General features: G+C 39.7%; 1 protein-coding gene across 2 annotated transcripts; it reads right to left on the reverse strand.

Moving 5' to 3' along the window:
• Positions 1–1,347: 1,347 nt before the first annotated feature.
• LOC115205143 (fibroblast growth factor 18) lies at positions 1,348–13,606 on the reverse strand. 2 transcript variants are annotated; one of them, XM_029770830.1, is made up of 5 exons: positions 12,772–13,606; positions 12,563–12,599; positions 8,004–8,172; positions 5,948–6,054; positions 1,348–3,182 (listed from the first exon to the last, which is right to left on the reverse strand). In XM_029770830.1, the coding sequence occupies exons 1-5, from the start codon at positions 12,801–12,803 to the stop codon at positions 2,904–2,906; spliced, it is 624 nt and encodes a 207-aa protein (XP_029626690.1). In that variant the 5' UTR covers positions 12,804–13,606; the 3' UTR covers positions 1,348–2,903. The 2 variants fall into 2 exon arrangements, with proteins under 2 accessions (XP_029626690.1, XP_029626689.1); XM_029770829.1 differs by having other exon boundaries at positions 7,995–8,172; positions 12,772–13,603.
• Between the last annotated feature and the right edge of the window lie 841 nt (positions 13,607–14,447).

The following is a 14,447-nucleotide window of genomic DNA, read 5'->3' on the forward strand; positions in this document are numbered from 1 at the left end:
CAGTAGGAAGTTAAACAAAATACGTTTTTTTCTTCAAAACTGCCATCTTTCAGTCTGACGGTTACTGTAAACACCATTCCAGCGCACAACATTATAAGACCTACTATTCCACATTCCTTCACCCTGTTTTTTAGTGGGAGAAATGTCTCAAACGCTTTTGCCAAGAGAAAGCTCACAACATGATATAAAAGTGGCATCATTTGTAGTAGAGTAACACAAGGTTCAGTTATAGCATTTCTAATAAAACGCTTGTGTGAAACTACAGAATAGCAGAAAGTTCACAGCAGAGAGCTCTCTGCTATTCTCTCAACACTCCTTGTCTTTCAACCTCATGGCAAAATATCCTCTTTCTTGATAGACAGTAGTTGTGACAGTAAGGTGGCAATTGGAACACTCGCTACAGAAAATACCTCTTTATATTTCCACATTTTAGGAGATGTAAAACGAACTCTTCAGGCTGGTTTCTGGCCTTGATTTTGATGTCTGCATAACATCCCATGGAAGTTAAGGACATCCCAGCTATGATAGCAATTTGCGTAATGGGAAAGGTTGTGCAAGCCCACATCTAAACCCAGACGTTAGACGAATCAAAAATGATATTCGTATCAAGTGGACCAAATGTAAATCCCTTTTGTTCCTTGTACACAACATTGCCTTACAGTCCCAATACGATTTAGCAGTTGTACACAGTGCACATACAAGCACCGTTCCTAAAAGATAAACTCGATCAAAATATTAAAGAGGTGATGAGAGGTACCCACTGGGCAAAAGCTGGTTGACTCAATGTTGTTTCCACGTCGTTTCACCTCAAAATGTAAATGTGTTGACGTTGAATAAAGGTGGACTTGCAAAAAGTAATCAACGTAAGGGAACTTCGTCTTTTTTTTCAACCAATTTTTAACATAAATATAATGACGTGGTGAAATGTGTGGTTGACTTCACGTTGAAGTCACGTTACTTGACAACTCAACCAAATGCAAATCAAAACTATACATTGAACTGACATCTGTACCACTGCCCAGTGAGTATCTACAAATATCTAAGTTCTGTTGAATGTCGTCTTGGCACAGACACAGCTAATGTACTATCAAAGTTCATGGTTAAGTTATAGTAAACGTGCCAGCCTTTACGACACATTTCCAATCCTTAGAATAGCTCTTACAATGATTCCGCAACGCAACATTTCTCAACCTAGAAATCTACTGCTGTTAAAAGCAGCCTTCACACGTTTAGGTTTGTATAGTATATGAAAATGCATTTAGTGAATGTATATAACCCCAGTGTGTAGGAGAGAAAAGCCATGCATTTGCCCCTCAACTATAATACCAGCACAAGTAAACGCGTAGATTTTTTTTGTTTTTTTAAATATAGTCCTCATTTTATTAACAGAGGCCAAATAAATTCATCACATTGTATTTACAAAGAAAGGCAATAAATATCTTATAATAGTCATAAAATTGTTTTTGCATACATTTAAAAAATTTTTTTTTAAAAAACATAAATGTGTCATGTTGTTAGTAGCATCTCAATCAAAACCTGTCAGGTGGTAGACAAATATATAGGCTACTACAGCTCTACCCAGGAATAGAGGCTGAACTTTGTCATCAATGGTAATGATCTATAATGTTCTGTAGGGATCACAACTCCCCTGGTTGTCATGTCTCGTCATGGCTGCAGTCTGTTTCCCGAATCCAAAATAAGCATATTTCTGGTTGTACGGTTTTCAGGGTTTGAGAGTTAGGTCTTAGAATATAGAGATAGTGGGTGGAAAGGATGAATCTATACCTGTCTTAGTACACATTTTGAACAATTCAGTGCTCTCGACATTATAACTGGCTTGATTGAACACATTGTTAAAGATTAACAGTTTTTGGGATCTCTCTTTGAACATGGGTGCTTGGGTGCACCATGAACAACCAGTAAGACAATCCACCTTTTGGTTGTAGGCGTATGAAAAGCAGGGCAAAATTGGTGGATGCAGATGTTAATAATAACAGAAAGCTTGCTCTGTGTCAGAAATGATTCTGAAGGATATCAGATAACATCATATAAGGCTATGTTTGAAAAGCTGTCCAGTATTCATTAGGCTTTTTTCAACTTTCTCCCACAGTAAGACAAGTAAGGCTAAAGGTGTGATATTACGTTTCCCATTGTAATAGTCAGTTAACTTCTGAGCCACATCAACTCAGGTTAAACAAAACTACAACCCCGCCTGTCTGATGCCTGGCTAGTCAAAGCATGTTGAATCCTCAGTTGTACAAAAAATGTCAAGGAAATCACACTTTGCACAACGTGTTCAGCGCATTCCATCCAGAGTAGCCAACGATTCAGGCAGAAGGTATCAACACAGAGGGAGAGTTGGGGGAGAGAGAGTGGGCACTGTCAAATATTGCACTCAAAGCTACACAGTTATCTAGGTAGACTGTGTCACCTGCCACCGTCACCTCTTTCCGTTTCGTCTCCTTGGCGTCTGATTCCAGTAGAAATACGGGATCCATGTTGTCGGGGAAGGGGGGGGGATGACACAAACAAAACTGACAGGTATTCCAATAAAATCTAGAGCTTTTTTTTAATAACATTTATAAACTCATGCTTCCACCCTCATTGTCAGAAATATGCCTTCAGTATTCAATTCAAAGGAGCAGAAGATAAGCAATAAGGGTCCTTTGTCATCCTTAGTTTATCCGATATAAATAAAATAAGACACATTATAATAATTATAACAACCCAGAAACATCCAACATTTTGGAGATGTTCAATGTTCCTGAAATATAAAAATAAAACATCTTTGAATGTTTGTTCTTTTTTTGTCGTCGTTCTTTTTACAAAAGTCTTTAAGGTGTTTTAAGGCAAGAATCTTGTGATTTCCTTGGTAAACAGTGTGTCTGATGTCCATCGGACCATCAGTTAGTTTCGGGGTTCTGTTTTAAGCGACGCGCCCTTCGTGTCCGCTTAGTTACTGTAGTGAAACGGAACTCTTCCAGTGGGTCCACCTTGCCCTTTGGATGGCGTTTCATGAAATGCACTTCCTGTTGTGTTTGTGTGGTCCGCGATCCTTTTTTGGGCCTCCCCTTCCTGTTGAAGCCTAGGTACCACCCTTTGTACTTGGCCGACACGAGAGCTGTGTAATTGTTCTCCAAGAATTCTTCCACGAAGACGCACTCCTGATTCCTTCCATTGAGCTGCAAGGAAAACAACATGGTTTTAGACACTTAGCACCTGGTTTCCAACACTGTGAAAAAATTACTTCCGCCTTCCACAACGGCAAACCATCAAGGAAACCTATTTTACCTACTGCCAAAGAAACATTTCCGTATGTCATATAATCCAGAAAGAGATGGAACTACTACAGTTGCATAAAGTTGTTATTCATTCATTCATTTTTAAATTGTGTTAACGGTATGGCTCTTGTAAGGACCCAAACTTTACTAGACATTTCAAACTTTGCTTTTCTCAGTTTTAAACTATGTGTGTATTTAAAAAGAATTATACATTTTTGTGATATACACTTCCATACTTATGTATTTGGACAGTTAAGCTGTATTTGGACGGTGAAGCAACAAACATCACACCTCCCAAAAAATTAGCATTTTTGGAGGGTATGATCTTCGTTCCTCTAACTTTCTCACACATCATTATTCAGGATGAATTCATGATTATCCATAATCATGGTAGAATCTACATGAACGTAGAAGTGTTCAGAAACATCTTCTATTCTTATTTACAATAAAAGTGACTCCAAAATTACACAATACATTATTCACTATTCAGTTCCTCCTGGGGAAAAAACTATCCAAAACACAACCAAAAACTGCAAATGTATCCAGCAAGTTTGTAGTCACAAGCTTGATGCAGTCATTGTGTGCTAGAAATAGGGGACCAAATACTAAACTTTTAACTAGACATGTATATAAACACCCTCAAATAAAAGGTGACATTGTGTACTGTCGCCTTAAATGAAACATTTGATCTCAAATCCAAAATGCTGAAGTAAAGAGCCAAATATTTAAATGTTAGCTTCACTGTCCAAATAAATACGGAGGGGAGTGTACATGCTGCTATTCAGTGGTGTAACGTACTTAAGTAAAAATACTTTGAAGTACTACTTCAGTAGTTTTTTTCTGTATCTGTACTTTACTATTTATATTTTTTACAATTTTTACTTCACTACATTCCTAAAGAAAATTATGTACTTTTTACTCCATTCATTTTCCCTGACACCCAAAGGTACTCGTTACATTTTGAATGCTTAGCAGGACAGGAAAATGGTCTTCAATTCACACTCTTATCAAGAGAACATCCCTGGTCATCCATACTGCCTCTGATCTGACAGGCTTACTAAACACATGCTTCGTTTGTAAATTATGTCTGAGTGTTGGAGCATGCCCCTGGCTATCCATAAATTAAAAGAACAAGAAAATGATGTGGTCAGGTTTCATTAATATAAGGAATTTTAAATTATTTATACTTGTACTTTTGCTTTTGATACTTAAGTATATTTTAGCAATTACATGTACTTTTGATACGTAAGTATATTTAAAACCAAATACTTTTAGACTTTTACTCAAGTTAAATTTTACTGGGTGACTTTCAAATTTACTTGAGTCGTTTTCTATTCAGGTATTTTTTACTTTTACTCAAGTATGACAATTGGGTACTTTTTCCTTCGCTGCTGCTATTTTACATGGCGCCACCTGGTGAACAAGAGGTATAATTGCAATGGCAATGTTGCTATGAGGCCATTAGCCTGTCAAAGCATTGTGATGATTGCAGTCTATAATTGACTGGTGGAGGATCAAAAGGAAAGCACAGGTTACGTAACAGGATGCCAGTGAGTTATCAAAAGGTTTCTGTCAGGGGTACCTTGATTTAACTAGGCAAGTGAGTTAAGAACAAATTCTTATTTTCAATGACGGCCTACATCCACCAGGCTCTGAGGAATAAGTACTGCTGCTTGGTTTTACACAGTTAAATGTAGAAGAAAAAATGTTTTAACTGTACAAATGATACATTTGTGACATCAATATTGAAATATAAAAATAAATAAATACAGTAATATGAGGTCGGTATGTAAAACATTTACATTTTACATTTGAGTCATTTACCAGATGCTCTTTTCCAGAGCAACTTACAGTAAGTGCATTACTTTTAAGATAGCTAGTTGAGACAACCACATATCACAGTCAAATATATAGGATACAAACATTCCATTCCAGCTAAACAATGGATATATAGGGGTCTTGCTAATAAAAAAATAACGAAAGTCTATTAATAAAAAATCTGATAAGAGTAATATTTTACACACATATGAAGGAACTCATAAGCAATAATTTCTGATGAAAAAAAACACAAATGCGAAACATTTGTGGATATAGCGTTTTGGAAATAAATATTTTTCATATATTTATGTCTTATTATTGCACAGCGATGGATGTCCTAGTCTTGCTGAAATATCCTTAAAGGGTAAATCCACAGCTGAAAACATAACCGCCACGGGTTCGGTAAAAAGCTAAGGAACGGGGGATGGAGAAATGTAACCACTCTTAAATTCATAGACAGAGCTATGGATGCAAGGACTGACCCTCCACGATATCAACATTCTAATTGTAACCATGTCTTGAGACTATACCGTGTCAAGTTGAACTAAGCCCATGAAGCATTTATAAGCTATACTCTTCAAGAATCAATGTGTACATCTCATTCATTTAGAAGTGCAACAGTGGATGTAGCAACTGTAGATTTCCCCTTTAAAGTGGAACTTTAGCACACGTAATAATAAAAAAAAACATTGTGTAAAAGTATTTTTTCTAATGTTAGTTAGAGTAATGTCTTCTTCCACTGGAATCGCTCAAAGAATCTGTTATTGGCACTAGGCAAAACATTTATTTCCTTGAGTTAGATTTGCCCCATTCTCTAGCAAGAGAGTAACAACCAAGGATATGCTTACCTTTCCAACTATTTTGCCATTCTTGTTCATACAGATGTAATACTCACTCTCCTTCCCTTTTATTCGAATATGGCTCCCAAAGGTTTCCGTCTCGACAACAAGAAGAGCTACAAGGTGAAGGAGAAACACATTTACTTGATGAATACTTTCAACCACTTACAGTACATTCATTAAGTTGATACAGACCATTTGAAACAGATAATAACTATTGGTTCATGAAATATACCCTATAATTGACTTCGCCATCTCCACAGAATAACAAATATACAACTTTAGCCTCATAAACGTTTGAAACGACCCATTCTCAACAAGCACGCCGGCGGCTTCTTTTGCTCTGGCACAACCTTAACCCCCGTGGGTTCACCTTTGTTTCTGTTCGCTCCTCGCGGGCAAGAGATCTGCCAAACATTTTGGAGCGGTTACGCTCCCTCAGGATTAGGTTTCAGGTTCTCTTTAGTCTGTGCTCACTCAATCAAAAAGTTAAAGATGATCCATTTGTTTAACACACTGGCCTATTCAGTGGCACTCAAGGGAACGGAGGCGGGCGGGGGGGGTCCTCCAAAATAGTCCTGTTAAACAATCTTGTAGGTGAGTGGGAAACTCATCTCAGAACTGACGTTGAGAGAGAGAGGGAAGAAGACATCCCGCTCTTTCAACCAGGGAGCAAAGAGGATAAAATGACTGTGGTGACTTCTCTGAATGCACAGGTTTGAGAAACACATCGGAGCTCCTGAGAGGAGTTGGAGGAGCTGGGACAGAGACAGCCACAAGTCCCCACTGAGTTGCCCCTCTTCCATCCCTTTCCGTACTACAATGGGAAAAAAGCAAGCCGTACCGTGATATCCCGGGTTGAAGAGGGTTTTAGTGTAGTGTCGCTCACTGCGGCCAAGCTTAAGAAACCCCACAGCATTCTCAGCGCTGAACTTGCAAACAACTGTGCCTCGGACTTGTGCATGTACCACTGGAGACTCCAATTGCAACCGGAAACTACAGGTGCAACAACCGCCTTTAAGACAAAAAACTGCTTCTGCCTGTTTTACAAATGTGACTATGCATTTAGATACATAAGATGCTATCGGACAAACGGTGACATCAATTATGTGGGATTGCATGTGACACGTTCTCTAGCCGAGCTCTACTGCCCGGGGAGAATTATAACCCCGTCTTATCCGCGTGTATATGTGGGGTAGCTGACCTTGTAGTAGCTGGCGCTCCATTTCTCAGCCGTGCTTTCTGACCCTCCATTGTGAGGTTGCTGTTATGACTGAGTGAGGATTAGTGCAGAGAGGAGAGAAGAGTGTCTTCCCGAGCCTCCTGTTAAATCAGTGTCAGGGAGTTCACAGGTGCCAGGTACTGGGGCTGAGGGGAGGGGGCAGGGTTGGCAATTCCTCATGGGGAACATTGAATCTGCTTCCACTCAAGCTCTAACAAGCAACGAGAGGAAACCTCGCCTCAGTGCATCTGTGACTGAACACAGTCGACCGGCGGTGCTTGTTGGCGACTCATACATGTGAGTGCAAACAGGCAAGCACTCCCATACAAACACGTCTAGACCGCAGCCCAACTTTTAATAGAAAATGGGCCATGTCCACAGTGACAAGTAGTGAATATAGCAACTGATAAACCCTCACAGAGTTGAAAAGAACTATGCCAGGCATCACGCAGAATTACTTTCCATGACAACAATCAGATGTATTTCCACCTCAATATGATCACTGACCAGAACAGTGTAAGGAACACAGCTGAGACACAATGAATAAAGACAATATATACAGTACGTCTAGATGTGCTTTATCTGTGGCCGGACACGCTCATAGCCTCAAATTCCCACACATAATCTTAATGGCTTAACCAAGCAATCAGTAAGGAGCTGAGTTAGGGTCAAAGTTCACTCATTAAAAATGTAAACCCAACTCTGACCAGTAGCGGTCCAAAATAGGTTGAATGAATCCTGTTCCACATGGGATAATTCCCACAATAAAGACCATTGATGAGGGGAACTGGCTTGAAGCGTCTGTAAGTGAAGTGCACAGGAATTCTCCCGTACCGTACTTGCCCCCATCGTCTCCGTTGGCGTTGACCTTCTTGCCCAGGATCTGGACGTGCTTGCCCGTGGTGTGGCTGTACAGCTGGTAGATACGGATCTGCTTCCGGCTCAGGTCGTCCGGGTTCCGCGTGTGGTTCTCGATGTAGATCCTGAAATCGGCTGAGCTCTGTTGAGATTCCTGGAGGAGAAAGACATGACACAGGTGGTCATAGACCAGCTTTTACCAGGGCCTCTGTCGTGAAGCTCTGCTTAAAGGCCAGAAACTGAGGGAACACCTTGGAAGTTGTAAGCTGACATTTTAAGTTCCGTTTGCACATTAAAACTGACAGGTTTCTTCCACACGACATGTTTACAAGGTAATGAAACTGTGCGGCATTGTACAAATCCAAAGGGCACACACTGTAGAAGTTCACCGAGAACAAAAGCACAGCATGGTACATGCTTCATTATTATTGCATGTCTTTGTATTGAGGCAGCTGTCTATGCGCCCGGGGATATCTTGAAAACAGTATTCCATTTCCACCAGCAAGCAAGCCACTAGCAATTATACACCTGAAGCATCCAGCCCTGTTACACTATCATCAAACAAATATCTGCCTGAGGGCCCAGTAAGGCCCATAAATCACAGTGGAGATGTGGATGTGATGGCGAGAGGCAGCTTGTACCACAAAAACACACTCGGAGGGAGCCTCTTGTAACATAAATTCGCCATTCAAATATTTCACACTGTTAGGCTGAATGCAAAGGTCCGTTCCGCACTTACAAGTCAGGCCCCCCCCCCCCCCCAAAAAAAAACAGAAGAAATCGCTGACTTCGACAACACGTCAAAATGAACGCAGCCCATGTGCCCTGTCACCCAACCCCATACGTGGATGGGAAGGATAACGTATACTTTCGAAACCCCTGGAATCTCGATTTGCGCCAAGATCCCATTCCCCAGCTGTATCATGTGGTAATTATATAGTAACTGCCTTTTTATGTGGCTTCTCTCAGGTGGCTAATTATATACACATTACATACTCCAACTCCTTGTTGTTTTAACCTCAGAAAATTAATGACATTTAGTGAATGAGAGGGGAAATATGCTCATGGTAGAACAAATCTTTAACACAGGGGGGAAAACAAACCACTGATCTGAATACAAATCCCAGAAGGGTCAGCGAGGTGTCAGAAAAAGTTTTAAGCGACTAAGAAGCGTAGTCACTTTTGGATGGTCTAGAAACAACGGCAAATACATTAATTGAAAATATGAAACAATTGTACATCACGTTCAATGTAAGGGATAATCAACAAGGGGCTATGCTTTCTATGATAATTAACGAATGACGTGGTAGTTGTGTTCCACGACGCGCTAGCGGAGTGGAACTGAACTTCCACTGAGTTACATTACTTTCCAGAGAACACATAGAGCCCCAAGCTGACTATCCCTTTATACTGTGGCTATAATTTAACACATTTGCTGCTAAAAATGTGTTCATTTGCCGGTAGAAATGTGCTCAACATCCACTGAAGTATCTAGCAAGTTCACTAGATAGCAACAGTAGTTGACGTGGTAACCAAACAAACAGACTTGCTGGTTTAGCTAACCAAACCATCAGTCGTAGCTTGCTATTATGAAATTCAAATTCAACAATGCCAATGATGTTTTCAATTCGACTTTTGCATTCAAAAGCAGCTCAAACATAGAACATGCAACAGTGAACTATAGCCATTGAATTCAACCATGCAAATATACTGTGCGTTATAGGGAAATAATACACGCTCTATAGTCCCCTTCAAGCCAATCAGAAACATGCATTCAACAATGCCGTGGTACAACACTAAAATTAAATTGTTTGCCTAAAACAAAGATGCATCTTAATCAATAAGCAAATCTTATTGAAATCTCTATATCAAACTTCCTTTAAATTTAGTCAACGCTTAGGCGGAGGAACATGAAGAAAGTTATTATGACACACCTCATACTTCCGTACCTAAGAAACAGTGCATCCAATAGAGAATCCAGAACTCCATTAAAGCTTCCACAACTCTAAAAGAGCATTCAAAACTATCATAGAGCATCCAAATCCAACAGAGCATCAACATCTCCATTAAAGCTTCCACAACTCTAAAAGAGCATTCAAAACTATCATAGAGCAACCAAATCCAATAGAGCATCTACAACTCCATTAAAGCTTCCACAACTCTAAAAGAGCATTCAAAACTATCATAGAGCAACCAAATCCAATAGAGCATCAACATCTCCATTTAAAGCTTCCACAACTCTAAAAGAGCATTCAAAACTATCATAGAGCAACCAAATCCAATAGAGCATCTACAACTCCATTAAAGCTTCCACAACTCTAAAAGAGCATTCAAAACTATCATAGAGCATCCGAATCCAATACAGCATCGTAATAGAGCTTCCAAAACTCATCACGACCCTAGAATGAAATTGTCTGTCTATTATACTACCCCACAAAGTTCACCACCAAGACAGCACTCACTAAAAATACTTTTAGAATAACTACTGCTTTGGGATTTGTAAAAAATCTCTCCATCTCTAAACAAACATAAAGGTGTGTTTTGTAGACAGTTGCATTTCACATGGAGGAAACAAAGGCAAGCCTCTGCAGAGGGCCGAAGATAAACGCAATCGACAAAGAAAAATATCGGGCCATCTCCCTCTTCAAAGACGGGACGAAAATGGGTATGGTTGAAACTTCAAAAGTCTGGCACCATCTTTGCTGGGAAGCTTAGCCCCCTTGCATCTCAGATACACCTTACCACGTGCGTAACCCACACATAGGTCTACAAAACACTCTACACGCCATCAAGGTTGTGCTACGCAATTGTATTGGTCTATCTAAAGTGCATTTCCTTCAAGAAAGCCTCTATGAGACTTCCTTCTGACCTACCTCTTCTTTGCAGAAGCAATTAGTCATGCAAAGCATGAAGCATATCGATATATATCACCACAGATATGGGAAGCAATTAAAACTATAGTATTGCGATTACTGTCTAGGTTGGGGGAGATATCAGACAGTTGACACGGGTGTTGTTTTTGCCAATTCCTTTGGAACAAGAGCACATACCCTTACATAACCCAGTCGTCTCCTCTCTTTTTTTTAAACCACCAGCTTTTTTCCTCGCTGAGGGGTTGTCTTTGTAAGATGCCCCCTTTATTATGAAATGGTAATGCCAGGTTTTATAATCGTGATCCCTTGACCCATTTGTTTAGAAACATCTCCGACAGAGATGTGATGTCCAAGAGGTAGAATGAGGGATTGTACTCTATGTCTTCATCTATTGCAGCATCATTGGATGGATTGGGATTCTCCATTAATAATTTGTTTGGCATGAGTGGTTTGTTGACAATCTTAATCCTCATCTTCAATGCAAAGGATTACTTGTTGAAGCAACTCTGGGTATGTTAAGATTTTAAACTAGGTGATATCTTATCACCCCAATCAAGGGGAAGGGATTGGGATCATTGTATGTAATTACTTATCCCTGTATAAATAGCCAGCAATCTTTCTGACTTTTAATAAGCATTACATTGGAGACAGGGGGAAAAAATTGAGTAATTCTCTGTAATCCCTGAGAGATTTGATTGGCATCAACCTTGGTATATGATACTGACTAGACTACAAAACTAACCCCAACAACAGAGGCATGGAAGCATTTCAGGATGTGGGCTAACCGCTGCCTCTCACTGTATCCAACAATATAACATGCCTTTGTATCTGCTATTCATTTACACCTAAAACATAATGACAAATAAACTGAACTAAAAATAACTAACACATTCATGCCCAAACGCATTCATTTTTTATATTAGGCAACAGTTAAATCTAACTCCATGCAGCATGTCACACTCCATTATAAGGAATGTAGATTTTTACTGACGTTTGCTATAGACAACCAAGTTAACAAATAAATCGCATGCGTAAAAGACGCGGGGTTAGTGCGGTTTATACTATTATTACAAAATAGATCCACGAGGCTGAAATTGATCAAAATAGCAAATCATCCTTATCTAAATGTCCTTCAAATGTATTTTCATCTCAGTTTTTTCTCTGTCTCGATGCTGGTTGCCTGGCTCAATTGTACGCTGTGAGTTTATCTGGTGCACTCGAGGACACCTCGTTCATTAACGAGATGCAAAAGGATCGTTTCCTCTACATTCCAAACCTATTTCCTTACAATAAAACGTACTATATTTTAACAAGGGCAGAGTTACTTTGCTTGTATTTTTGTTTGATGAACAACAAACACCGATCTTTAATTAGGGAATTGTGTTCATCTTATCTAATTAAAGTAACATTAAAAAGTAACTGAAATCTGAGAAAAAGAACCAGCTCGTCTAACCAAGGCATGTTCAAGGTTGCCAAGCGCCCACAAGCTAAAATAGTGTATAGTTACTGTATCCAATTGTATGAGTATTTGTTTATAATAAATCCAGAATGGGTCTAGCAAAATCACACACACACACACACACACACACACACACACACACACACACACACACACACACACACACACACACACACACAGTGTTCAAAACCAGAGCAATCAAATCAACCTACCTGGAGCTGGAAATAGAGGACCAGAAAATGTAAACACCTGGAGAGAGAAAAGGGAGGAGGGGGTTAATCACAAGCAATTACATAAAATATAAACGGCTATATCCATACCTGAATGTCAACGGTAGCAACTATGTAGCTTTTAGCGACTTCTATTGGTAAGAATGTACGTGTTTTGAGAAACGAAAGTAATAGAAAGATGGAATCCTTACAGGTATATGAACCTCGAAGGCACAACAGACATCTTGACTTGCTGAAATACACCTGTTTCCACAGTTTTAAAGCCCCGAGAGAAGTTGAGGATAGACCCGCCAGCGTCCTTACGCACACAATCCCGGAGGTGTCTTTGAATCCCAGTGTAATGATAAATAACTGGAGTGCAAAAATGTCACTGCATGCAACATTAGGTGCTTCCTTGTTGTAAGAAAACGATCCAGAGGGAAAAGGTAGCGTATTGTTTCTTGTCCGCCTCCAAATCTCCTAGCTCCGCTCTCACGGTCCGTTTAGACAGCGGTATCTTGCCAGGCGCGGAAATATTCAACTTGCAACCATTGCATAGTAGTTTTCCCCTTGTTTAAAAATCCATTGCGCGCACCCTCTTTCCTCCCAAAGGTGCTCCTCCAAAGATCAGAGGTACTTCAGTTCCGTCCGTACCTGCGGGGGATATCTACACATTGCAAGGATCATTTTAAATCTTCCGACTCCACGGTGGGAAAATGGCAAAAGGGGACAAGTGCGTAAAATCGAATATGAAAAAAATATATGTTTTATGTGGAATACCTCGCGTTCTGATAAAACGTTAGTTTAATCCAGAGGGCAGCTATAAATATGAAACCTGAATCTAACGCAGCGGCAGATCTTCGTAGCAGGGGCGATGGTGTAATGCCTGTCAGTGGAGTATCTGCGGCTAAGGATTTGGGCACAGTGAGGTTTTTCTGTTGGTGGTGGGTGGAAACTTGTCAGCGGTTTGCACCTGATAGGGTAATCTTTGAGAGGCCATCAGTTTGGAGAATGTTTTCCTCGAGTCAGAAATGATAGTGATTGGGAGGGAGTTGGTACAAGGAGGATCACACGAATTGATGGACTTGTTTTTACCTTTTTTAGAGACTTTTGTATATAGGCTACATTTTATTTGGAGCAATTCAATATTACCTTAAAAGCAGGTGTAAGCTTATTTCAAGTTCAACATAGCTTACTTGGGCGAATAGTGGATTCTCATTTGAAGCTTAAATCATATTTTGTCTTTTTCATAAATGTCTATCTGTTTTTTTTATATATATATTTGTTATTCATTGTTAGTATTATTCATATTTAATTAATATTAGTTTATTATTGCAGCAGTTTTTGTTGTATTACCTTTGTAATGATAAACCATGTGTAATGTATTCGTGTGCACAATCGTGTGCCGAGTTGCTTAGGCTATTTCTCGGCTTCTCTTGTTTTCAGGTTATGTCGGACGCCACTTCGTTTGTGGATTGGGCTTTACTCTTCCAGACAGCATTGAGATGCAGGTTGTTGTGGAACTCGATTTTTCAATAATGTGCTATAACTTATCCCACATTTAAATGAAAGAGAGGTGTGAATGTGTTTACGAGGCCCTCTGAACTCGCAGTGGAAAGATCGATCATCCCTCCCGCCACTTTAGGACCATTGTGTGAATCCTCTTTATTGTCCTATTCCAACGGGAATTACAGCATTCCATCCTCATTGCATTTAAAATGAAAATTCATAATTTTCCCACAGGGTTAGTGGTACCTATATAAACTAGAGTTGATTGCACTTTGAAAAGCCGGCGAGAATGAGGGTGGCTGTGTGAATCAATATAATGACAAAATATTATCCCCAGAATTGTGAAATTCTGTACCTGTGTAAAATACATATGTATTAC

The sequence above is a fragment of the Salmo trutta genome, chromosome 13 (assembly GCF_901001165.1).
Source record: "Salmo trutta chromosome 13, fSalTru1.1, whole genome shotgun sequence".
Taxonomy (NCBI): domain Eukaryota; kingdom Metazoa; phylum Chordata; class Actinopteri; order Salmoniformes; family Salmonidae; genus Salmo; species Salmo trutta.